The sequence below is a fragment of the Acomys minous genome (genome assembly GCF_964271855.1).
Source record: "Acomys minous genome assembly, chromosome: 13".
Classification (NCBI taxonomy): Eukaryota; Metazoa; Chordata; class Mammalia; order Rodentia; family Muridae; genus Acomys; species Acomys minous.
In genome coordinates, this window is record NC_140495.1 from 1,415,592 (window position 1) to 1,442,500 (window position 26,909).

General features: G+C 51.5%; 1 protein-coding gene across 2 annotated transcripts in view; it reads right to left on the reverse strand.

Moving 5' to 3' along the window:
- TGM4 (transglutaminase 4) overlaps window positions 1-26,909 on the reverse strand; it is a 46,214-nt gene that overhangs the window by 9,960 nt on the left and 9,345 nt on the right. For both annotated transcript variants that reach the window (XM_084754781.1, XM_084754780.1), the window contains 10 exons: window positions 22,071-22,289; window positions 16,327-16,500; window positions 15,499-15,596; window positions 14,436-14,547; window positions 11,942-12,060; window positions 10,921-11,022; window positions 7,640-7,811; window positions 7,431-7,569; window positions 6,367-6,470; window positions 4,590-4,841 (listed from right to left, as the gene is read on the reverse strand). In XM_084754781.1, coding sequence (XP_084610907.1) covers window positions 4,590-4,841; window positions 6,367-6,470; window positions 7,431-7,569; window positions 7,640-7,811; window positions 10,921-11,022; window positions 11,942-12,060; window positions 14,436-14,547; window positions 15,499-15,596; window positions 16,327-16,500; window positions 22,071-22,086 — 1,288 coding nt within the window. In that variant the 5' untranslated portion in view covers window positions 22,087-22,289. The remainder of the gene's footprint in view (window positions 1-4,589; window positions 4,842-6,366; window positions 6,471-7,430; window positions 7,570-7,639; window positions 7,812-10,920; window positions 11,023-11,941; window positions 12,061-14,435; window positions 14,548-15,498; window positions 15,597-16,326; window positions 16,501-22,070; window positions 22,290-26,909) is intronic.

Genomic DNA, 26,909 nt, shown 5'->3' on the forward strand with positions numbered 1-26,909 from the left:
TGTACATACAAGTAGAACACTGTGTACAAAATAAATAAATAAATCTTGAGAGACAGAGAGAGAGACAGAGAGAGACAGAGAGACAGACAGAGACAGAGACAGAGAGAGACAGACAGAGAGAGAGAGACAGAGAGAGACAGAGACAGAGAGAAATCTTGTGAGCACTTCCTGATTGTCAGCACACAAAAGCTGTGGCACAGAGAAGGTGAAGGCTGCATCTCATGCCAGCAGCTGAATTTGGTGCTAGCACAAGAGTTTCCCAAGAGGCACTTGCTGTGAAGGTGTGAAGGAGTCATGGAGATCAGCTGAGGCGTGGCACTGTGACAGACCAGGAGAGAACGTTGGTGAAGGTGCAGCCATGGAGACCCCAGCATATCTGAAGTGCAAGAACCGTGAGATAACCACCAAGGAGAGTGTAGCACGGAACACGCGTGTCCAGGAGACAGGCTGTGTGTGCTGCAGGTGCAGGACCAGAAAGCAGAGCCTTGTAGGCCTCTGGGGTCCAGAGGATGGTGAGTGGATCTCAGATTGGAAACACTAAACTTTTTTGCACTATTGGATTTAGGTTTTGCTTTGATTTGATTGTGACTATGTCCTGGGTCTTCCCTCTTAGAATAAGAAATATGTAATGTATTTTTTAACTTACAGGAGCCCACAGTTAAGGGACTTTGAAGTGTTTTATATTGTGATAATTGATATTAATATAAGATCTTGGGAATAAACAAGACAAGAAAAGGTATTGTTTAACAGTGTGTTGTGTTTGCGTGTCAAGCTGACAAGCAGTCAGATGTCCTGGTGGGGTTTTGTAAACTTGACACAAAGCAGGTGCATTTAGGAAGAGAGAATGGCACTTGAGAAAATGCCGCTATTTTACTGGCCCATAGATAAGCCTGTGAAGTGTTTTCTTAATTAATGGCATGTGGGAGGGTTTATCCTACTGTGGACCTGCCACTCTCAGACAGCTGGGCCTGGGCTGTATAGGAAAGCAAGTTAAACTGCCAGGCAATATGGCGTACTCCTTTAATCCCAGAACTTGGGAGGCAGAGGCAGGTGGATCTCTATGAGTTTGAAGCCAGCCTGGTCTACAGAGTGGGTTCCAAGACAGCCATTGCTACAGAGAAACCCTGTCTCAAAAAACCAAAAGAAAAAGAAAGAAGAAAGAAAGTCAGAAGACCTGAGGAGCGAGCCCTCAGCGGTGTTCCTACACGGCTTCTGCTCCACTTCTTGCCTTGGCCTCCTCAGTGCACTATGACCTGGGTGTGTAAGCCAGACATACCCTCTCCTTCCCAACTTGGGGTGTGTAAGCCAAACACACCCTCTCATTTCTGACCTGGGATGTGTAAGCCAAACACACCCTCTCCTTTCCAAGGTGCTTTTCATCATGGTCTTTATCACATCAATAGAAACCTAACTAAGGCACCGCTGACTGGGACTGTGCAGGCCTCCCAGGGGCTAAGGCACCGCTGACTGAGGCTGTGCAGACCTCCCTCCCAGGGGCTAAGGGTTCACACTTAGAAGCACCCAGGGCCCCGTTCTGGGAACTTGTCATAAGTGGGAATGGCAGCAGAAAGAAGAGTGGTTCCACCTCAGCCTGCCCAGGGCTCTTGAAATCAATCTACGATCATTTAATCACCACAACCCACTGACCAAGCACGGAGGCTCACACCTCTAATACCAGCACTTGGAAACCTGAGACAGGAGGATTGCTGTGACTTCAAGCCCAACCTAGACTACAGAGTGAGTTTCAGGCCACCTATAAAGTGAGACCTTATCTCAAACACAAAACACAAACGAACAAAAAAAACATGAAAAGAGGCAGGAGGAACTCAGAAGGCGTGAGCTAGACCTGTTGCTCCCTCTCCTCCCAGACCCTCAGTCACCCTGAAGACGGGCAGACCTGGTCACAGTGAAGTCAGAAGCCTCCCTGTGTGGTGCTGGGGGGTCTGGAGCATGGCCACAGCCCCACCATGATGGCTTTACTGTCCTTTGACTTCTGTGACAACTCCTGGGAGATGTCCACTCACAGAGTTGACCGTGACCAGACTCAAACAGCGTCCTTCCTGGTGTATTTGAAAGAAAATTAAAAAACAAAAACAAAACAGCGAGAAAGCCGGAGAAGAAGGAAGACAAAGTGAGCGGGGGTGGGGGGGGTGGGGGGGGGGGTGGGGGGGGTGGGGGGGTGAGGGGGTGGGTGGGGTGGGTGGGGTGGGGGGGTGGGGGGAGTGGGGGGTGGGGGGGTGAGGGGGTGGGGGGGTGGGGTGGGGGGGTCTCATCTTGAGGCTCTGCATAAGTGAGACTAAAGCAGAGCACCAAGTGTCCCCAGCCGGACACAGCGCCTGGGCAGAAGCAAGTTTACTTCCTTATCCCAGACAAGGCGGCTGCACAGGCATTCCCATGAGCATGAGGCAAATGGGAGACGTCAGAGGTCCCCATGATGGACACAGGCTGCATGGAGGAGCTGCAGAGAATCAGTGCACAAGCACACAGTAGGGACAGCAAATGGTCCAATTCCCAGACTGCTACATGGTATCTACAATGGTATCCACAAGCTTATAGCTTTCAGTGAGGCACAACCCCACACACGAGGAGAACTGGCCCCCATGACCCCACACATGAGGAAAGCCTGATTTGGAACTTACTAGTGAGATGGCCCAGCCAGTAAAGGCGCTTACTACAAGCTTGGTGACCTGAGCTCCATCCCCAGGACCACATGGTAGAAGGAGAGAGCCGACTCCCACAAGGTGTCCTCTGACCTGTACATGCACACTGTGGTGTGTTCACCCACACATATATGTACATACACAAAATTAATTAAGTGCAAAGACCGTTGTGACTATATCGGAGAACGGAAAGGACAGAGAAAACAGTAGCTCACCAAACTGAAACTATCCATAAAGAACTTGCAATGGTTTAAAGTCAGTAACAGCTTTCTACAGTTTAGAGACTGCACAGGAAACTGTCAGAAAATGTGAGGTTAGGCTAATTGAAATTACTTAGTCTTCAGGGCAAAAAGAAAAAGTACAAGGAAAAAAGCAACAGTACACTGAGCCCCTTCTCCCTGAGGCACCCTCACTCTGATTTTTTTCTTCTTGAATCTCCTACTAGAACAGTAAAATGGCAAAGAGAGTAAAGGCACTTACTGCCAAGCCTGACAAGCTGTTTACAGAGGCACATGTTGTCTTAGGTCCTGCCCACACCTGCTTGCCCACAGGTACAGAGTGGAGACGGACGGGAAGGGCTGTTTTCCCTTCACACTGCAGTGAGCAGCCCTGAGAGCTGGCCTCCTGCATCCCAGGCTGGCCCCAGGCTCACTGTGCTGTGGATGACCTTAAACCTCTGATGCCTCTGCCTTTACTTCCTCGTTGCCAGGACCACAGCATGTGTTTTTATAGTGCTGGGGACTGAACCCAGGACTTCTGTTAAACCAAACAAGCACACTACCATCTGAACCACATCTCCAGCCAGCAGAGCAGCGGGCTAGAGGAAAGGGAAGCCCTAAAAACAGGTCCGCTATCCCGAGAGGTGGGTGAGTGTTGCTGCAGACAAGCACCAGGCACCGCAGCCATCAGGGATGGGGCGGAGAGGAGCACTGTGAGGAGTGCAAGGGTCAGATACAGGAGTAGCTTCTGTCTCAGAATGATGGAGACAACTGGGGCAACCCCAAGGTCCTCTTCTGTTTGCCTCCCCTAGGGACAGTCTGCTGTGCCCCCAGGACATGCATCAGCCTATCTGGGGCCTCTTCCTCGTGACCACCTATACCCACTGTCAGTGGCTGAGGAACAGAAGTGTCACGCCCAGCATCAGGTGCTCCATGGCCCATGGGCCATATTTCTTCAGGCAGCCTGGCTTGGTGGAATCTGGGCAGACTTACTGCACAGTGGAGCAGACCCAGAAACAGAAGGCAGAGGCCCTCTCATGTCAAAGCTGACCTGTAGTTCTGGCTAAGTACTTGCCCAGCATTCACAAAACTCTGCTCCAGAACTTTAAACAAAACAAAACCCTAGGCCAGACATGGTGGCACACACCTTTGATCCAAGCACTTGGGAGGCAGAGGCAGAGGCAGAGGCAGAGGCAGAGGCAGGCAGCTCTTTGTGAGTTCAAGGCCAGCCTGGTATACATAGTAGGTTCCAGGCCAGCCAGAACGAGACAGTGACACTTGTAACAAAACGAAACAACCCAACTAATCCTGACTCAGCCACTTTTAAGATGGGTGAATCTAACCCAGAAAGAACATCTCTAAACATCACTGAGCTCCATGTCTGTTGCATAAAGTGTCCAAAGCATTGCAGGACGCTGCAAGGCCACAGGAGCCTGGTGTGTGTTGACTGCCCAGGCAATCTGCAATCAGCTTTTATTTTAAATAGGGCATCGAAGTGTAACCAAAGCTCGCTTCCAACTTGAAGCAGTTCTCTTGCCCTGACCTCCAGGCGTGTGCCACCACACCTTGCTACATCATCTTGCCCTGGAGTCATGCCCAGCCTCCCAAAGGGCACATGTGCATCTCACACTGCCTGGGATGAGCAGCCCACGGTGTGGAAAGCCCCGCTGGCCTTGGACCAGCGCGAGAGGCAGAAGCCCTGCACAGCTACCTTCAGTGAACTTGTACTGCAAGGTGATGTCCTCACGTCTGTTCTGGCCCACCATCTTAGTGCTGATGTTCCTGCCAATGCTTGCGGTCTCCACGGCGATTAGGACATTCTTGTCCCTCCCCTGGTTCTGCTTCACCAGCCAGATGAACTTGTCACCGTTCACCTCCGTGAAGACGAACTTGGTGTCATACTTGATGTTGACTGCGCCCTGGCGGATGGCGCTCAGCGGAGAAGGGCCCGTGCGGAAGCTCCCTGGGGGATGCAGGAGAGATTCGCTGCCATGGGTCCCTTGCACATCCTGCCCTAGATCAGCATGTAACAGCAAGGATTCCCAAGCAGCGGGGAGCATGTGTTCCAAACATGAAGGGCACATCCCAGCTTACGACAGAAATGCCCAGGTCCTCTCAGGCCCAGAAGCAGGGAGCCATGCCCCTGTTTCATCCCAGCATACTGCCTGCTTCCTGTATGGCCTGTGCCTCCATTTCCTGAATGCTGGGGATGAAGCTAGTACTGGCCTCACAAGGTCATCAAGCAACCAGTGAGCATCAAACCGAGTAACGCACAGTGGTACTTGGCACTGTGATTATGAGGGGGACCATCACCAGCCATCACTGTTGACCTAAACCAATCATGCTGCCTTCTGAAGTTCTGACGTAGGAATAGAGAGGCCTCCGTGCTGTCATTAACAGTTCAGTAAGCATTAGTCCTTCAGCAATCATTGACTTTGCATACCCTTGTACTCTGGGCACCGGGTTTGCCACATCCTTGTCTTATTTAACCTTCAATATACACGACTGCTCTCCCTGGCTGCTTAAAAGCAGCCAGCCCTGCAATTCAGTGTAGTCGGGGCTAAGACTTCGAACAGGGCTTCTATAATCTAAACTGACTCTGTTTCTAACATGGCAGAGGACTTCCCACGCTCTGCAAAGTGGGTGGGTAGATGCGCCTCTAAAGCCCTGTCCACCTGGGCACAGGGCTGCTTCTACCCCTCGGGTAGAGAGTGACCCTAGGCTGTGGGCACTTGCCAAGTCTACTTGTCCCCACCTTGGCAGGTACCACTGAGCCCCCAGGGAAAAGACTGTGAGCTCTGTTGCTGAGCATCTTTCAACACAAGGTGTGGCAAGCTCTCCTCCCCTTGGGAAGATCGCTGGAGATCCCTGGCTGGCCAATGGGAACTGGGGCACTGTGATTTTGCCTTGGGGAGCTTTTGGGACACTCTGCTTGGAAGAATAGAGGCATTGAGGTATTTTAAATTGTGATTTAGTGTCTTTGGGGACCTGTGCCTCCTGTATCTGGGTACCCCTCCTCAGCCCACATGGCTCCCTCTCTGCCCTGGTGAAGACTTTGCCCCTCAGGAGGCTGAAGCAGACACCATAAGGGTGCTTGTCCCTGTGGTCAGACTGGTTACCTGCTCAGCCGGGCAGCCTTAATTCAATCCCTGGTGCCCACTGGACAGAAGGAGAGAACTGACCCTCACAAGCTGACCTTTGACCTCCACATGGGCACAAGCTACCCTCTGACCTCCACATGGGCACCATGATTCACATGTGTATACACACAAACCAGTAAATAAATAGTTTAAACACTTTTGAAAAGATGAGTTGTGAGCTAGCTAGCTGTACATCTTGTCAGCACCTACACTTACTGTTGTGTCACGTGGCTGTCACCTCAGTGTGAGGGTTACCACCCAAGGTGCACTTGACTCCACACAGAGCACTCAGAAGAGCGGCAGACATGGCCTCTGTCCCCAGCTCCTCTGTACCCCATGCAAACATACCCTCGCTGATTTCCTGTGGTGTAGAGTCCAGGACCTGCCAGCCGTCATTGCCCGGCGGGAGATCCTGCCTTTTCATCCAGGCATCTGTCCACACGTGGAAATTCCTATGGCATTGGAAACAGCCCCATCAGAGCCAGCCATGCAGTTAGAAAACCTGTCATCACAGCCCTCAAAAGTTGTTCTGAAGAGGGGGACCTTTGTCAAGGCCAGGGCGGTGCTGAGTGGTGTGGGGACAGCAGGGCTTAGAGCAGGTGGGGGGGGGGGAGGGGTTCCTCAGATCCAAAGGACGCAGAAGACACTCAGCCTCTGAGAGATGACCGAGTGGCTGAGTGAGTGAATGAATGAGCAAGCAAACAGCTGTAAACCCTTTCCCCACTCAACAAGATTCTGACTTTATTGGTGAATAATTTTATATCTGGATAGTATTCCCTATTTGTGCTGTTGCTTGTTTTCTTTTCTTTTTCAAGACAGGTTTCTCTGTGTAGCTCTGGCTGTCCTGGAACTCACTCTGTAGACCGGGCTGGCCTTGAACTCAGAGATCCTCCTGCCTCTACCTCCCGAGTGCTGGGGTTACAGGTGTGCGCCACCGTCTAGCTGTTCTTGCTATTGTCACACCATGTGAGGCAGCAGAGTTTAGCGTCGCCAGGAGGTAACGCCAAAGCGGAAGGCTTGGCACACGAACTGAACCTGCACAGCAGTGTGTGCAGAGCAGGGGTAGGAGGACCCCACCCCAGCCTCCAGACGCTCTCCCTCCCCTACAGCACTTGCGTTTTCAGCCTCAAGGTGCCTGTGTACTGACTGGGTCAGAGAGCAGAGGAAACAGTGCCTCTTGCTGACTGGGGGCCTGAAGTAAATGCCAATTCTTGGGCTTTGCCTCCAATAAGCCTTCCCAGGAGCTCTGGGTCACACTATGAATCTGACTGTGCAGACTGGGTTTCCGGAGTTGACACTGCCCACAGCTTGAACCCATCTACAGAGAGGCTGCAGGACCCACAGGAGAAGAGAAGAGGAGCCCTGCCGCCAGGGGCACCCACCAGGCCGACCCTACCGCCAGGGGCGCCTACCAGACTGAGTCCTTGGTCAGATGTGGGAGTGTCTTGCCAGATTCATCCAGGTAGATGTCTACCGTGAGGTTCTTTTCTGTGTCGTGGGCTGACTCAAAGTTGGTCACACTGCGAGCTGGGATGCCCACTGCCCTGAGTGCTGAAACGACCCCAGGCAGGATGGTTAGCGTCTGCGGGAGCTGAGGGGCCCTGCCCCAGCTGCAGCCTACCTGTGGTCAGGATTCCTGAGAAAACCCAGCACTGCCCGAAGCACACGGGCACCCTGGTGATGTAGTGCTGCTGCAGGATGGGCACACTGCTGCTCCACACGTACGGGGCTGTGCCCTTGCTGTAGTCTCCCGACCAGTTCCCCACCAGCACCCCATCGTTCACAGCACACATCTGACACAGGAGAGAACAGGGTTAGCATGTGTGCCCTTCCCAGGCCCTAGAGTTTGTCCAGGTTGGGCAGGGCACCCTGAAAAGCCAAGGAGCAAGCTTTAAGACTAGGCCTGGCTACATAGTGAGACTGGGTCTCTCCTCCTGCACTTCCAAAAGAAACCATCACTCGTTGAAATCCACCATAATCTGGAAAGGCCTTGGCAATACGCCCATGTGGAACAGACTGTCTTCATGTGTGTTAATAAGGTCCCTTCATGGATGCAGATGGCAGCAGATGCCTATTTAAGCTAGGCACTAAGAGATTCGCAAAAATGCAAGCCATACGACTCTTCACATTTTACACTTCAGGAAGTTTCTTTTAAAACAAAAACATATTATGTTAACTTGTAGATTTATTATTATTCTCTTAGAAGAAAACAGATTCACTGTGAGCACGTGTGTGTGTGTGTGTGTGTGTGTGTGTGTGTGTGTGTGTGTGTGTGTATACATTCGTGCTAGGAACCAAACTGATCCTCTGCAAGAACAGCAAGTGCTCTTCCCTACCGGGTAATCCATCCATCCTCCAAGATTTCTTTTTTTCTTTTTCTTTTTTCTTTTTTTTTTTTTTTTTTTGAGTCAGGGTCTCAGTATATACTCCAGGGTTACCTGAAACTCTCAGCAATTCCCCTGCCTCAGTATCCTGAGTGTTGATATTATAGGTATGAACTGCTATGCCCAGCTAAAATAGGCATGTTTAGACTGAAGATTTTCTTTCCTCCTTCTTACGGTGTTGGGTATTGAACCCAGAGCCCTGCATCCCTGGCTCCATTTGTTGGGTGCTTGCTTGCTTTTTATCTTGGGAAACAGCCTTGCTGCATTACCCAGGCTGCCATTATACTTGTGGTCCTGCCTAAGTCTCCTGAATAACAGGACTACAAGCCTATGCCCAGTTAAGCCCAGTTTTAAGTTATAATATTTGTATATATACACATATATAAATACTTAGAAAGACTATAACTTCTAAATATAATATTTATATACCTAAAATATACTATGAATACTCATATTATAGATGTAATCACAAAGTACAACTAATACACTTTCAAGCTACTCGGGGTCCTGGGTACTTTTTAGAAGTATCATGATAACCCTACTCTGGTGCCTCACCTTTGACCATGTCCCCTGGAGGGGGAGACCTGGTGGCACTCAGAGGAAGGACAGCAGGTTACCAAGAAGAGACTTGATACCCTATGAACATATACAGGGGGAGGTAATCCCCCTCAGGAACAGGCATAGGGGAGGGGAATAAGGGGAAAATGGGAGGGAGGGAAGAATGGGAGGATACAAGGGATGGGATAACCATTGAGATGTAACAAGAATAAATTAGTAAAGGAGAAAAAGGTGAAAAAAAAAGAAGTATCATGATATCCTGAGACCACAAATTTGAGGGTTGCTGTTTGGACGCAGAGGACAAGGTGGCTGGCCATCAGCAGTGAAGTCCCTGGAATGTGCTTATTGAACTCAGGATGCCTGGCATGTATGCAAAGTAGTGGTTTTGCAGGCTGTGCCTTGCCCTGCGGACCTCCACTTTACAAGCAGCACTTGACTCCTGGGTGCAAACGCAGAGACAGGATGATTTTTCAGCAGGCACAGCCCCACTTGTCAACACACCTGTGAGGCACAGGCTGACACATGACATACCTAACAGTAAAAGGGAACCAGTTTATAAGTGGATCAAAGCAAATTAGAACTATAAGAGTACATGGGCATCCTAAATCTACCAGGAAAACCAGGCCTGCTGCCTTGCCAGACACTTTCATCTGGACTCTGAAGCGGGAGACATCTAACAATAGCAGCCAGTCACCTGTGTGTCTGGTATGTACATGGGAACTGTCCCAGAGGCCTCTGTTTGGCTCTATCACTACTGCCAATATGGCCTACTTAAATGGATGTCAATCTGGACCTTGTCCTGCACCTCACTCAGTGGCCTCCACTGTCCCACACCTCGTTTCTACAGCTTGACTTGACCCTGAGACTTGGCTGAAAACTGTAATCCCACAGGGTTGCTCTGCAGCACTTTCCAATGGACCCAAAGAAAGGTCAGCTCTCCCCCTCCCTCCCTCTCCCCCTCCCTCCTTCCCCCTCACACACACACACACACACACACACACACACACACACACACGCACACGCACACGCACACATCACACACACGTGCACACACACACAGATCCTGCTGCATCCTTACCAGTTTCTTCGGCCTCTCAGGTTTCTTAGAACTCATTGGATTCTGCTGCTGTAGCTTCTTTGGCCCTTTTACGACCATTGTATAACTATACATGCATACATCCATTCATCCATTAATGCATCATACATATAGAATTATTTACTGTGTGATATGCAATCATATATATATATATTGGACAGGGTTTCTCTGTGTAGTCTTGGCTGTCCTAGAACTCACTCTGTAGACCAGGCTGGCCTCAAACTCACAGAGATCCTCCTGCCTCTGCCTCCTGAGTGCTGGGATTAAAGGCGTGTGCCACCACCATCTGGCCCAAGAGATATTAGTAAGACTGAAATAAAAGAACCTATGTTTGCCTTGGCTGGCAAAGGAGGGCTACTTGGTATGCTGCGGCTAAGGTAGCTGGCATAGCTTATGAATTTCTTGTTATTCAATAAATTCTAAAAGACAAACACGTGCCGTGTGTCTCTGTCATAGTGCACCCCTGACAGTGTTCATCTCAACTACGGCCAGGCTTGCAGGGAGGGAGAAGACCTTGAATGTTGGCACCATCATGTAGACTGGAAAACCCATTTTCCTAAGGTCAGCTTAGACGCGGCAAAGCTGGCTTTCTAAGCTCCAGTTTGAAAATGTGGGCTCAGAAGGACAGTGCAGACAAAAGTTCCCTCATGCTCCAACTGGCTGCTCAGCTTTAGCTCCCTGTGTGCCTCATGGAGAGCAGCCTACTGTGTGCCTCATGGAGAGTGGCCTACTGTGTGCCTCATGGAGAGTGGCCTACTATGTGCAGGGGAACCTACATCAGCTGAGCAGGTGTTGACAGACCACAACAGCATTTATGCTACAGACTTGCAGGAGACAGAATGTAGAGCCTGCCTCTCCACATACCATGGTGCATATGGTCCTGGACACAGTCACCGGGCTCTGCAACTCACTGGACTCCAGGTGGGTCAGCAAGGAGAAGCAACAGTTCAGGACATGTTTCTCAAACTGTCATGAATATGAAGAAAGAGGCATCAAGAGTCCGTCCTGCATCAGACACCAGCCTGCCCCATCTAATTTGCTCTGCATTGAGGGCTTTCTCGTCTCCCATGTCAGGACACCTGACCACAGTCTCCCTAGATCCTCCACATGCTATGTAAACAGCCAGACACATGACAGCAGCTAAGTACATCCAAAAGGGTCACAGGGCACAATCATCGAAAAGATACACACAGGGGGTTGGGGGGATGGCTCAGTGGGGAATATGTACAGGTACACAAAGAAGTACACAGGAGGTTTTAACGCCTAGGTATTCACATTAAATAAACGAAACAAGCTGTCAACAACAAGCTACAAGAAATATCTCAACTAGGTTAGCATTAGTAATAAACAATGAACGGGGGATGGGTGGCTGGAGAGATGCTCAGTGGGTGAGAGCACTTGTTGCTCTAGCAGAGGACCCGGGTTCAATTCCCAGCACCCACACGGTGGCTCACAACCAAGTCCAGGAGAGGGGGCAGATCGAGGGGGCAAAGGGGGCAGAGAGGGGGGAGAGAGAGAGAGGGAGGAGAGGGGGCAGGGGGGCAGGGGGGGGGCAAAGGGGGCAGAGAGGGGGGAGAGAGGAGCAGAGAAGGGGCAGAGAGGGGGCAGAGGGGGGGAGCAGAGAATTTTTAAAAAGAATGAAATGCTCTAAACTGTAAGGCAGAGAGGGGGCAGAGGGGGGGCAGAGAGGGGGCAGAGGGGGGGCAGAGAGAGGGGGCAGAGAGGGAGCAGAGAGGAGGGAGAGAGGGGGCAGAGAATTTTAAAAGAATGAAATGCTCTAAACTGTACATTTGTGACCAAGGGGAACAGCCTTTTGCTTTTGTGTTCGCAAGGTTTTTTCATTCGTCCCCCTCTTGCTTGGTATTTATTTATTTTAGACTATTACCTGACCAAAGGTCCAGGGCTTCTCTTTAATTTGTTTGGCAAAGCCCATGTAAATGTAGCCGGTGTCATTAAGGATGTACTCCTGCCGATCCTCCTCACTAGACATGAAAACGGTGTCGTCTGGAGCGAGATCACAAACACACATGGGCTTACTGGCCTCCCTGAAATAGAGGCGGCTCTACCCTAGGGTGGCACAGGGCGCAGGCAGAGCCGCAGCAATCCATGCACACCGACTCAGACGAAGCGGCTCACGCCCTGACCCCAGCACTCGGGAGGCAGAGGCAGGTGGTTCTCTGTGAGTGTGAGGCCAGCCTGGTTTACACTGAGAGTTCTAGAACACCCGGGTCCACATCAAGCGACTCTGTCTCAAAAACAAAAGCAAAAAAAACAAAGAACGTCCAAAAGTACATCCTGAACCAGGTATAAGGCTCTGGAAAAACCTGGGGAAATTTGAATATACACAAAATTACTGTGATATATAAACCACAATCCATTAATAAAAAGAGAGAGTCCAGGTGCTGGAGAGGCCTCAGCAGTTAGTAAGAATCCTTGTTCTCTCAGAGGACCCAGGTTCCATTCCCAGCATCAGCACAGTAGCTTACAACATCTGTAACTCCAGTTCCAGGGGACTCAATAGCCTCCTCTGACCTCTACAGGAACAGGCACACATGTGGTGCACAGTCGAGCAAAATACATACATTAAAATAAAATAAATTGAAAAAGCTAGAGAATCCATAAGTTCACAGAGATGATGGGTGGATGGATGGAGGGCGAGGGAGGGATGGGGTGAAGGGGTGTGGGGGATGTGGATGGGCACAGATGGAGGGTACACAAGTAAGGATGGATGCTGAGAGCGGACATATGAGTGATGGACACGGCTGGGCGGCTGGGTGGATGGTCACGGATTGGGAGGGCGCTCTTAAGGAGAAGGAGAGCCAGGGCCATCTGTCAGGGTCGGGGAGCTGGGGCTGGAAGATCTCTGTGCAGGAAGTACCCACGCGTGCAGCCACTGCGTGCAGAATCTGAAGGCTTCTTGGATCAGGCAAGACTCAGAGGGGGTGGAGTCTGGTGAGGGGTAGGCACAGTTCTGCATGGTTGTAAAGTCTTTCCTTCCACATAAGCTGCTTACTATTTATGAAAGGAAATATCATCATGACATAAGGGGATTTGGACAATACCTAAACCAATGAAGCAAGTTTAATGTCCCCCAATAAGGGACATGACGTATGGTATGCTTCCACATAACAGTCCATCCAGATACACACGGCTTGAATCTAAGGACAATCAATGGACAAATCACAAAATCAGGATTTTTTTTCTGCTAAGACAAGAGGCGTCTGTTCCCCTAGAACTATGGCTCTTAACTTTCCTACTGCTGCATCCCTTTAATACGAGTCCTCCTGTGTGGTGACCTCAACCATGACATTGTTTTGTAGCTTATACACAGCTGAGAGACCCTGAGCATCACTGTTAAGAAAGACAAGAGAAGCCGGGAGTGGTGGTGCACGTCTTTAATCCCAGCACTCGGGAGGCAGAGGCAGGCAGATCGCTGTGAGTTCGAGGCCAGCCTGGTCCTCAAAGCAAGAAAGAAAGAAAAGAAAGAAAGAAAGACAAGAGAGCCATCATGGCTGATGACCTGAGTTTGAGAAGTTGTACACACACACACACACACACGCACGCACGCACGCATGCACGCACGCACACGCACACGCACACGCACAGGCACACGCACACACACATGCATTCTCATGCATACACTCTTACACACGCACACTCATACACACATGCTCACACATAACACACATTAATTAAAGTGTTGGAAATTAAAACAAAAGGCTGGAGGGCAAGTGTGAGAAAAGACTGAAGTGGAGTCTGTCTGAGGGTCTCTGGAGCAGTGTTTCTGGAGTGAGGCCGGTGAATTTTAAGAAAGGAGAAAACAGCTGTGTGGCTAGGGAAGGAATGTGTGCAAATCTGGAGGAGGCTGGGGGGGAGGGTGCATATCATCAAAACAAACTGTACAAAGCTCTCAGAGAACTAATAAAAACTGAGAAAAACTAAAGTACAAGATACAAAATAAAAAATGTAAAATAAAAAGGAATCCTTGAGTGACATTGGTGTATGGGGTAGCCACAGGAAGGAGTAAACTGGGCAGAAGAGCCAAGTTTGCAGATGGGAGGAACTGCTGTTGGGGTTCAAATCCCACCCTAGGGTTGTGAAGAAAGGAGTCGCTGGTGGCTCCCGGCAGTCTCTGAACAGGGCTGGAAGCGGAAACTGGTTGGGTCTGGCAAGGCAGTGAGAACAGCCAAACTGGCAGAGAGGACCTGGAGGCCTGGCCCCTGGTGGCTCCTCCTGGCATGCACGCGCTAACTGCACCTGGCCACACGCTTCGGCCAGTCAAAGGGCAGCTTGAGAACAAAGAGCGGCCCAGGGATTCTGCGCTGCAAACTGGGTACAAGCACCGGAGGGGACGCGCTGCACAGCAGGGCTGGAGTTACCTGCGCACCACGGGTTGAAGAGAAGGAAGAAGACCCCAGCTTTATAATCGTTCACGGTCAGTTTGTACCTTCCCACTCCGGCACTGGCGGAGCTGATGACAGTCAGTGTGACCTGCGTGAACGAACAGGAGACACGGTGGACACCTCCTTCCTGACTCAGCGGTGAAGCCTATGAGTCCCTCTCTAGGGTCCGCGAGCAACCAGGGGTACCCCAATGTGAAGAGAAGCAACCCACAAGGAAGTCTAGCAAGTCCCCCAGAGTGGCAGATAGACCGGTTTGCAGCTCATAGGTGTTTTTCACCCCAAACTTGACTCGCTTCAGTCCCGCCTGCATGCGGTGCCACCTCCCAGGTCCTACGGCTGTGATAAAGGGAGCCTGATGGCTGGAGGTGGCTTTCCAACATGGGAAGAAAGACAGCCTTACAAAGGCTATCAAAGAAGCCACCGCAAGCCCATGCATTTCATCGGGTCGTGCGCTGTGCTGGCAGCCACTAAACAAAAGGAACACTGATGGCATCGTCAAGTTTTGTTAAGAGTAGGGACGAGGAGCAAAGTGCCTGGAGGGAAGAAGAGACAACTACATTTATAGGAAGTTATTATTTTTCTTTTCTTCTCCGCCCTGTCTCTGTCCCCCACCTCTATATCTGCCTTGCACCCCCCACCCCCTCTTTGAGGCCAGGTCTCTCTATAGCCCTGGCTGTCCTGGAACTCACTAGGTAGACCAGGCTGGCTGGGAACTCACAGAGATCCACCTGCCCCTGCCTCCCGAGTGCTGGGATTAAAGGCGTGCGCCACCACGCCCAGCTCTGCTGGGTTATTCTTACTCATCTTCCTCTGTGCGTTTCTCCCAGTGAACATAAGAGAAAACAGGAGTTACACAAGCCATCTGGCTGGTCAGAGCTGCTGCATGCTAGGAGTAAGCAAGAGGGAGCTGAGGGACCCAGGCCCACGGCTGTGAGGAATAAGCAGCATGGCACCCTGGAAGGCAAGGAACTACTCACTCGGTTGAGGCGGGCAACTACCCAGAAGCCACCAGGCAGCAGCCCAACACTAGGGCCCTCACCTCTACGCCAGCCTGCTTGGTAATCCTCACTTGCCAGCCCTTAGACCGGAAGGCTGCCAAAGGATCAAGGACCACCTTGGTGCGTGAGGACTTCGGTCCTGGAAACAGCAACAGGGAGCTGAGTCTTGGCATCTGCCCCAGTACGGCCACCTCTGTCCACTCGCCGAGTCCCACCACTCCTGCCTAGCTCCTGCCGTGCAGCCAGGAGCCGGCCCCCCTGGCCTCAGCGGGCTCATGGTCTTCCTCTGGTTTGCACTGTCTGCTCACCTCCTTCCTGCACCCTTGCCTATGACTCCAGGGCCCCTGTATGTCTCTATCTGCTTTGTTAAATTGCCGAGCCCTAGCCAGTGTAATCACTACGACATGCATTAAACTAATGATCTTCCTGCCAAAATGCAGTGTGTGTGTGTGTGTGTGTGTGTGTGTGTGTGTGTGTGTGTGTGTGTGTGTGTGTGCGCGCGCATGCGCACACCACAGGTCAAAGTTGAATGTTTCCCCCAGTCGCTCTCCGCCTTGTTTTCTGAAGCAGGCTCTTTCACTCTGGAGCTCACCAAGTAGCCTAAGCTGGCTGGCCAGTGGGCACCAGGGATCAGCCTGTCCCCACCACCACCAAATTCACACCATACTGCTTGGTTTCCGGATTGGTGCTGGGGACCTAAACTCGGGTCCGTATGCTTGCGTGACAGGCACTGCTCCAACTGGATGTCTCTTGAGGCCCTCAAGTGTGGTACTTCCGGTCAGGGTTATGGTTACCTGAAGCCCACAGAGCTACAGTGTCAGCAGACAGCGCCCACCCCCGCCCCCACTGTCCTGCTGCCCGGGCCTCACCAGTAGTGAAGGTCAGCTTCAGTTCGTCCCGAGTTTCGATAGGTCGGCCTAGGACCAACTTCATGTTGAACATCTGTCCACGCCTCAGCACGAGCTTCTTGGTCTGGAACGAGGACGTGTGGTGGGCAGTGGCATTCTGCTCTTTCTCCCAGTTCACATGGTAAACCACCAGCACTGTGAGGACATAGTATGTGGGGAGATGGTTCAGGGAGGGGTAGAGGGGTCCCCTGTCCTATCCCTGAGATTTGGTCCCTGTGGTGGTCTGAATAGGAACAGCCCCTATAGACTCCTGTGTTTGAATGCTTGGCCCATAGGGAGTGGCCCTATTAGGAGGTGTGGCCTTGTTGGAGGACATGTGTCACTGTGGAGCTGGGCTCTGAAGTTTCATACACTTGAGCTATGCCCAGTGTGGCACACAGTCTCTTCTGCTGCCTGGAGATCAAGATGTAGAACTCTCAGCTGGGCATGGTGGTGCACACCTTTAATCCCAGCACTCAGGGAGGCAGAGGCAGGCGGGTCTCTGTGAGTTCGAGGCCAGCCTGGTCTACAAAGCGAGTCCAGGACAGCCAATGCTACACAGAGAGACCCTGACTCAAAACAACAACAACAACAACAACAGTAGAACTCTCAGCTTCTTTTCCAGCATCATGTCTGCCAATGTCATATCACCAAGAGAATAAACTAACGCTCTGAAACTGTAAGCCGGCCCTAATGAAAGGTTTCCTTTATAAGAGCTGCTGTGCTCGGGATGTCTCTTCACAGCAACAGAAACCCTAATGAAGACAGCCTCGCACTGTCCTCACAGGGTTACAAGGGTTGAACTGGGGAATGGAAGTCATAGCCCTGCCAAGCGTGTCTGCTAGCAGCTATTAGGCGATGTCCCCACTGCTCACCGCCCCCAGGTCTGCAACCTGGTACCTGGTGCTAGAGAGGAGGAGGAGAGGAACAGCCATTGGCTGCTCCCCGTTCCTGTCAGCCCAGATGTTGGCCTGCTGCAAACGAGACAACACCATGAGGTGAGAGTTCACACCAAAGAAAGAACAGTGGAATAGAACGTTGCCAGACTGAGTCTTTTTACCCAAGTAGAGGAGGGGGCTCCGTGAGCTCCCACGGTCCAGTGAGACACGAGGAGGCCAGGCCATGTGGAGGGAATCGGCATCCCCTTCCACCGAGCCGTCTCGAGTTTGCTCCCACAAAGGCGCTCAACTGACAGAGAAAAAGGCAAGCCCTTTCTGGGAGCAGCCTCTGTGAGTACAAGCGTATGTGTGTGTGTGTGTGTGTGTGTGTGTGTGTGTGTGTGTGTGTGTGTATTCCTAAATACATAGCACAGCCTGCTTGGTCTACATGTCACTTGTATGTATGTGTTTTCGGGGCCGAGCAGCTGGTGTAATCGGGGCTCCTCCCTGGGGAGGACGACCTCGCCTGCTGGCCAGCATTCCTTAGCTGCCTGTGGTTCTTCCTTGTAAGCTCCCCCAGCCACGTGGGCACGTCCTGGTTCATGCCATGGTTAGGCAGTCACATCGGTGAGGCTTCATGGCTGTAGCTTCTGACATTTCTAGGACATCTCGCAGCTACCTTCTGCTCTTAGGAGCCTCCCAAACTGTCTTCCTCGGGGATGCCTGAGCCTTAGGTGTGGGAGTTGTGGACCTATCAGTTGGGGCTGGATGGAGGCGTAGTTCTCAGCCTCAGGGTGCCATGACACGATGGTGCCATGATGCCACAGTGCCATGATGCCACAGTGCCATGATGCCACGGTGCCATGATGCCACAGAGCCATGATGCCACGGTGCCATGATGCCACAGAGCCATGATGCCATGGTGCCATGATGCCACAGTGCCATGATGCCATGGAGCCATGATGCCATGATGCCACGGTGCCATGATGTCATGGAGCCATGATGCCATGGTGCCATGGCACACACTAAATCACCTGGGGAACTACCAAAGCTGTCGAGACACACCTCTAAATTGATGTGAGGGGATCAGATGGATCACACAGATCTGAGGTGAAGTTGGAGACGGACCACCCCCAAATACTGTTGAATAAAGGCAGGAGTATCCTAATGTCTAAGAGACTGGGTTACTCAGCATCCAGGTGGCTCCGTTCGGTACATCTGGGGTGTGGCGTGAGAAGTGGCCTTTCTACAATGTTCCCAATAACACAGCTGCTGTGGATCTGCACCCCCTCTGGAAGCACTGACTTAAGCTGCCGTGGCCTGTGATGAGCTGTGGTCCAGGGGTTTCCCCAGCTCCCAGGGGCCCCCAGCAAGCAGCATGAATGTCCTGTAGAGCCGAGGCACAGCTGGGACCTGAGCTTCCTCCACTGTGAAAGGGTGGGTCTTGCAAGGATGCCTTTGACGACATGAGACAGCGCTGGTTAGCTGGTCCTCAGTGACCTGGCAGAAGCCCTCCATACACAGGTGGTCAGCCTTCTGAGGGTGAGGCTGCTCCCAGAAACGGCCCATCCACTTCTACGTCAGTTGGGCTCCTTCGTGGAAGCAAACTAGAGACAGGGCTCAGAGGGACACTGGTTCCCTCCACACTGCCCTATTCTCTCCGTGTCTTGCTGGACCCCACTTTTGTTTGCGCGTAGGTGGGTGAACTGCCTGCTCTGGCAGTCGCTCCGGAGCCAAGTGCTAAGCTGAACCCTTCTGCTTAGACTTCAGCAGGGGCCACCCCACTTCTGTTCCTAGAGAGGAACTTGACTCTAGATGGTCCTCTGCATGCACCTTCCACCTGACTGTCACGATGTATCCTCTCTGGTGGCTCTTGGGTGGGTTACCATTCACTGGCCGGAGTTGATCCCTCACGTTTCCTGTGGAAGCTGAGGGAGGCATTCTAAAACAGACTCCTATGCTGATGGGGATTTGCTGGCTGACCCCGGGACCCTCTGTAGACACAGCAGAGTGCTCTATAGCACAGGGGATGACTCTGCTTTGGGGACCATCCTGATGACAGCTTTACTATGCAGAATGCCTAGCCAATCCCCCAGGAAGTGGGCTGTGAAGAGCAGCTGCTGAGCCTGAGGTTGTGTTCTTTAGTAAAGGCCTGTGTGTGGGGCTGGCATCAGGAGACTGATGTGTGCTGGACATGGCTGCAAGGGTTTCTCTTTCAGCTGTACTACGTGAGGTGAGAAGACCGGGCCTAATGTGGATGGCACCTTCCAGTGAAATTCTGATGAAAGCAGGTCTGGGGACCTATGTCTACGCCATTGACATTTGCAAGCTGTTGCCACCACCACTCTAGGCCGGAAACAGAACCCAGCATCCCTGGTTTTCTTATGTGCACTGAAGACCAATAACTGTCTGGGACTCCTTCCGACCTTGAATGCTAGTGGAATGGGGAACAGCTACTGGGTTTCCAGCCTCTGCAATGGGAAGATTGCCATTGCTGAACTACTTAAGCCACTGGAATAAATACCCTTTAAAAATGCATCCCTTATACTGGATTACCATAGACAAAGTCACAGATTTTAAAAACTGAATAATACACTATACAGAAATTATACAAGTGTTCTCTGCAAAGAAATCAAAGCTTAAAGCAGACATAGTGTTCACCCAGTGAATGGCTTCTCACTCAGAGGGAAGGTGCGAGTCTGATGTTAGCCTGGGCTGCCAAAGTGAGTTCCAGACCAGGGCTACAGATTCTCAGATCTGTCTCACCCTCACATCTGCCCCCAAAGAAAATAAGTAAGATGCTTTGGGCTATGAAATATCTAAGTGAAAAGGTGCTAGGAACACAAGGAGTTCAAAAACGTTGTGGGAGGGCGAGCTAGAGAGACGGCTAGGTGCTTAGGAGTTCTTCTTACTCTCCCAAGGACTCGGGCTTAATTCTCAGCACCCACGTGGTGGTTCAGAACCATCTGTAACTCCAATCCCAGGGGATCAGATTCCCTCTTCTGGCTTACTTGGGCACCAGGCACACAAGTGGCGCAAAGACATGCATGTGAGCAAAACACCCATGCATATAAAATAAAATAAAGCTGGGCGTGGTGGCGCACGCCTTTAATCCCAGCACTTGGGAGGCAGAGGCAGGTGGATCGCTGTGAGTTCGAGGCCAGCCTGGTCTACAAAGAGAATCTAGGACAGCCAGGGCTACACAGAGAAACCTTGTCTCAAAAAAATAAGACAAAACAAATAAAATGAAATAAAATAAAATAAAAAGTTAAAAAATGTTAACCAGACAGATTTAAAATAACTTCTAAAAATAAAGCACTTGAAATTAAATATACAGTGAAAGTAGCTGGAGAAATGGCTCAGCAGTTAACTCTGGCTGCTCCCAACACCCACATGGCGGCTCACAACTGTCTATATATGACGCCAGCCCCAGGGGATCCAATACACTCTTCTGCCTTCCATGGGCACCAGGCACACACACAGAAATAAAATAAAATAAAAATAAAAATAAAAAACAATGAAGGGCTGGCAAGATGGCTCAGGGGGTAAAGGTGCTTGCTGCTGAGCCTAATGGCCTGAGGTAAAGGGTGTAAGGGTGTTGGGTCCCCTGAAGCTGGCATTACAGACAATTATGAGACGCCATGTGGGTGCTAGGGTCCTCTGGAAGAACACCAGTGCCCTTACCCACTGAGCTATCTTGCCAGCCTCTTTGTTGGAGTTTCTATTGCTGTGATGAAACACCATGACTAAAGCGACTTCAGAGGAAAAGGCTAGTTGGCTTACACATCCCGTCATTGTCTATCATGAGAAGCCAGGGCAGGAACTCAACCCTGACAGGAACCTGGAGGCAGCGGCTGATGCAGAGGCTGTGGAGGAGTACTAGTCACTGGCTTGCTCCTCATGACTTGCTCAGCCTAGTTTCTTATTTTTCTTTTGTCTTTCTTTCTTTTTTGTTTTTAAAAAAGATTTAGTTACTAATTATGTATACAGTGCTCTGCCTGTATGTACACCTTCAGGCCAAAAGAAGGCATCAGATCACACTACAGATGGTTGTGAGCCATCACGTAGTTGCTGGGAGTTGAACTCAGGACCTTTAGAGGAGCAGTCAGTGCTCTTACTCTCTGAGCCATCTCTCCAGAGGTGAGGTCTCTCCCCATCAACCACTAATTAAGAACATGCCTACAGCCTGATATGATGGAGACATCTTCCCAACTGTGGTTTCCTCCTTTCAAATGACTATAGCCAGTGTCAACCGACCTAAAACCAGCCAGCACAGCTGCAACGCCATTTGCCAAGCACGCTCACAGACTTGTCTCTCTTACTAAGGCTGAGAAAACCCAACGACGCATTGCTGACCAGCAGATCCTTCCAAGAAAACACAGCCTTCGCAGGCCCTGGCCTTGCTGTACTCATCCTCCGAACGTGAACGCGCGTTCAGCCATCTGAAGAATCCCTGTGGCTGGAGGGCTTTGAAGAACCATGTTTGTCATCATCCAACGCCAAACTACACCCCTCTGCAGAGCCCCAGAGTCGGCACCCCGTGCCTGACCCACAGCTCTGCATCCAGAAAAAGCTGCAGGATGCGTGCAGCCAGCTCACAGAGCGCACTAACTGGCTCATGTGAAAAACTAAATGTGCTCAGCACGAGGGGTTGTGGGTGAAAAGCAAACAGCATTCGTATTCTTGCAGTTGTCTGGAGAATCTCAGATATTGTGTATCTAAAACTTTGATTCTCTTCAATGAATAAGACAGCAAGGCAGGAGGACAGTGGCCCGGGCACCCTACCTTAGGGTAAGTGGCTGAATCTGAGGGCTGGACAGGAGCAGGTACCCACAGCCACCTACTCACCGTTCTTAGTGTCCATGGTCCAGCTGCCTCTCTCTCTCTGTAGCCGTGTCAAGACTCCTGTCGGATGCAAACGGCACTGCCAGAGTCATTCTCAGAGCAGGATATGGCTCCTTTTTATGGTCCTGGGTTAGATGTGGCCCTGCAGTGGCTGCCAAGAGGCGAGGCTTGGGGACCGTATCGATCAGAAACAATAAAACCGTAATATCTTCCATATCAGCCCTAGGAGGAAACACAGGAGACAGGATGAGCCTATTTCAAAGAAAGAAGCACAGAGAATGGCGCCATGTATCTTCTGTGGCCACAGGAACAGTCACCAGGCCAAGACCATGTGACCCAGAACAGTCACCAAGCCAGGACCCTGTGACCCCAGGAACAGTCACCAGGCCAGGGCCCTGTGACCCTGGAACAGTCACCAGCTAGGACCCTGTGACCCTGGAACAGTCACCAAGCCAGGACCCTGTGACCCTGCAATAGTCACCAGGCCAGGGCCTGTGACCCCAGGAACAGTCACCAAGCCAGGACCCTGTGGCCCCAGGAACAGTCACCAAGCCAGGACCCTGCGACCCCAGGAACAGTCACCAACCATGACTCTGTAGCCCCAGGAACAGTCACCAACCATGACTCTGTAGCCCCAAGAACAGTCACCAACCATGACTCTGTAGCCCCAGGAACAGTCACCAAGCCAGGGCCCTGTGACCCCAGGAACAGTCACCAAGCCAGGGCCCTGTGACCCCAAGAACAGTCACCAACCATGACTCTGTAGCCCCAGGAACAGTCACCAACCATGACTCTGTAGCCCCAGGAACAGTCACCAAGCCAGGGCCCTGTGACCCCAGAGAAACTGGGAAGATCCTTATAAACGTCATGACTTTATTATTTTTTTTTAAATAAGGGTTAGGTAGTGTTTTTAATTTTGTTCATATTTGGAATGTTTACTGCACACACATAAGTCAGGACTTTTGCAGTGTCCCCAGCTACTAATTACCACTCTCTCTTAGCCCCTGGCAGACATGCTGTGTCCACTGAGAATACATGCATGCATTCACGAATGGTGCACACCAACACATTCGAAGACTAGCAAGGACTTGGAGGTGCTGGAGACTTTGGTGTCCACACGTGGCATCAGCCACTCTTCCCACAATTTCAGCAGCTTCTTTTCAGTGCTGCAGGGAAAGGCTTTCACAGGCCTCTCGTCCGTATAGTGTGTCTATAGGAAGAACCACGGCCTTCTTGTGGAAATGTGGCCCAAACATGCCAAGATGTGTGTCTCCTGGACTTCCACTTTCTGCTTTCCTTAGGGTACCTATAAAGTCTTTGCTTGTTAGGGTGTGTATTTCACGTGTACACTGTATGTAGGTGCAGTCACGTGCACATGGTGTGTGTCGGTTATACTTGCTTCTGCACATGTGTCTGGAGGCCAGAGGTTAGCATCAGGTGTTGTTGCTTTCTAAAATTATCCACCATCCACCATGCCCAGCTTAGTATCATCACCATCATCATCATCACCATCATCATCATAACCATCACCATCCTCATCCTCACCATCCTCACCATCACCACCATCATCATCATCATCATCATCATCATCGTGTGGCGTGTATGCAGGTGACCCCGGACGTCACCAGAGAAGGGTGCTGGGTCCCCTGGAGCTAGAGGGATAGGTGGTTATGAGCCTCCATGTGGGAGCTGTAGGACCCAAGCTTAGATCCTCTGCGAGAACAAACAGTGAGCGTTATTAACTGCTGACGACATTCCTCACTGAACCGGGGGCTCACCATTTTACCAAGACTGACTGGCCAGAAAACTTTGGGGATCTTGTTGTCTCCATCCTCTGCAACCCTGAGGGCACAGACACCCCCCCACACACACACACACACGCCCAGCTTTTGTACGGTTTCTCAAGATCTGAGGCGAGGCCCTCACATTGGCTGAGCATTTTACCTGCTGAGCCATTTCCCTGCCCCCATCCTTGTAACTGTTCTGACAATGTTGACTCTAGTGAAAGAGCCGGTTTTGGCACAGAAGCACAAGCCTCAGAGCAGGAGTTAGACCCCCTGAACCCCAACATGTAGTGGCTGCTGCCGTGTCCTCAGAACACTGTCTGGGGGGCTGAGTTCCTTCTGGGTCACACAGTCACTGGCCCTGGCTGCCTGGGTATCAGAGAGCTCTCTGGCACTGACAGGCTGAGATTGCAGCTGCAGATCTTAACTGCCCAGACTTGCCCCAACCTGCTGTCACACTGACAAAGGAACAGCCAGGGCAGGTTCGCGCTGCAGGGTTTTACCCCCTGCCTTCAGGACGAGGATATCAGCAAAAGCCTTATTTTTTCCTACTTCCTCTTGTATGGTTAGAATTTAGGGCCGTGCACACGAATTACATAAAATGAAGGTGTTTGTCATTTGGAGCCTGTGGAGAAAGTCCTGGTGCAGGGACCGCAGGGTCTGTCTATGTTCCAGCCTCTTCTCGTCTTGGCCTATGGAGTTCCTTTCCCAGGAGAGGGACCTGGACAGTGTAAGCGCTCTCCAGTGTCTTCTGGGCCAGACCCAGGGTAGCAGGGTGAGAGCAGACCGGCCCACTGACCAGCTTCCCTTCTGCCTCCACCGAGCTGGCTTGGAGTTTGCGTATGTGGCATCTCACTGTTAGCTGGCCCCCGGGGGCCAGCTAGTCTTATCTTCCCAGCCCACTCCACAGCAAACAGCCGTGGCTGGTTAGAGGTCACAGAGGCTGTCAGCTTCCAGAACTGCTGCTCCAGCTGTACCAGGGCCTGGGGGTAGATGGTGGGATACCAGCCCATCTCACGCCCTTTGTCCTGCTCATAGGCGTGGGCCCCACGAGGGGACAGAAGGCTTTGGGTGCAACTTCCTAGGAAATGGGTACCACTGACCTTCTCAGTCCAGAGACAGCGGGGTCTTGGAGGAGAGCGAGGGGCTGGCAGGAGAGGTCTTAGGGGTTTGTGAGAAGTGGATGGAAAATGTACTTTGCCATGGAACTCCCCTCCAGGATTGGAACTTGGTCATTTTTTTCCTCCCACTGGGCTCTTGCTCAGGCCTCGGTATGTGAGGAGACTGAAGTAACTCAGATGGTGTGTGAGGATGTGTCTCACAGGACCGCGGCAACTGTATGCCTGGCCAGAGCTGGAGACACAGGCCTCTCCTCCCAGAAGGAAAGGAAAGCCAGGGAGGCTGCTTTTGTGGGTCCACGCCTGCTCTCCTACCCAACCTCTGCACCGACCTCTCAGTTCTGAGGAAAAGCGGCCATGGGCCTGGCAGCTATCCCATTGCCACAAAGCTGCCCTGGCGCCACACACTGGTTCTGGGTCATAAAGATGTCCTTCGCTGCTGACCTCCCGTCTGTGGAGACAGGGAGGAGTTGGTAAACAGCACCCAGAGACCTCTATGGACAGCATCTTTTCTTCTCGTGTCTGAACCTCTGCTTATCTTTACTCAACTCCTATGTATGCAAACAACTTTACAAGAGAAAATAAATGTCTCTAATAAACCACACAATCTCCTCTCATCGAACCAGCCCAGTGCATGACAAGTTGACTGTGGCAGAGCTGCCCAGGATATGCTGATCTCAGAGTCACCCCTGCTCCCAGAGCCAGGCTACTCTCTACAATTGCTTAGGCATTTCTCCACCTCAGCCCTGCTGGGGGGCACAGCCATGCAGCGATGGGCTTTGCTGTCCCAGGCTGTACCCTTTGTGGGTCAGGCTTGACTTCTTGACTTGATTAAGATCTGTCACCTGGGATAGACTGTGCAAGGGGTGATCTGGACTCTCATGCGCCTCAAGTAACAAATCCTTTCAGGATGCTGTTGGAGGCCAGCTAGGGGACCAGGAAGTGCAGCTGGACAGTTCTCTCCCGTCTGTGGCCAGGCAGCAGATGTGTGGAAACATGAGCCCTCTAAGCCTGACTTCCTAGAGTGTAAGCTTTGGATGACTGTGGTGGAACACACCTGTAAGCCCAGCAACTAGAAAGGAGGGGCAGAGAAACCAGGAGTCATCCTCAGCTCCATAGTGAGGTTGAGGCCAGCCTGGGCTACACGTGAAGAGTCATCCTCAGCTCCATAGTGAGGTTGAGGCCACCTGGGCTACACGAGAAGAGTCATCCTCAGCTCCATAGTGAGGTTGAGGCCAGCCTGGGCTACACGAGAAGAGTCATCCTCCGCTCCATAGTGAGGTTGAGGCCAGCCTGGGCTACACGAGAAGAGTCATCCTCAGCTCCATAGTGAGGTTGAGGCCAGCCTGGGCTACACGAGAAGAGTCATCCTCAGCTCCATAGTGAGGTTGAGGCCAGCCTGGGCTACACGAGAAGAGTCATCCTCAGCTCCATAGTGAGGTTGAGGCCAGCCTGGGCTACACGAGAAGAGTCATCCTCAGCTCCATAGTGAGGTTGAGGCCAGCCTGGGCTACACGAGAAGAGTCATCCTCAGCTCCATAGTGAGGTTGAGGCCAGCCTGGGCTACACGAGAAGAGTCATCCTCAGCTCCATAGTGAGGTTGAGGCCAGCCTGGGCTACACGAGAAGAGTCATCCTCAGCTCCATAGTGAGGTTGAGGCCAGCCTGGGCTACACGAGACTCTTTAAAAGTCTTTAAAAGTCAGTAACATGAGAAGAAAAATTTGAGGAACCATTCTCTGTCTAGCTCAGTTCTGGAGCCAACCCCACTGGAACCCATTTGCAATGTGTATGTTCCACCAAATCTGTCTTATTTGACACACTTCTTTGTGTGGCAGAGTACAGCTGGGCTAGCAAGCAGGCCTGTTTCCTCGGTGAACCATCACAGCAATGGCAACTTCATGTTGCACTATATTAAAAATCATCATTCCAATTTATCAAC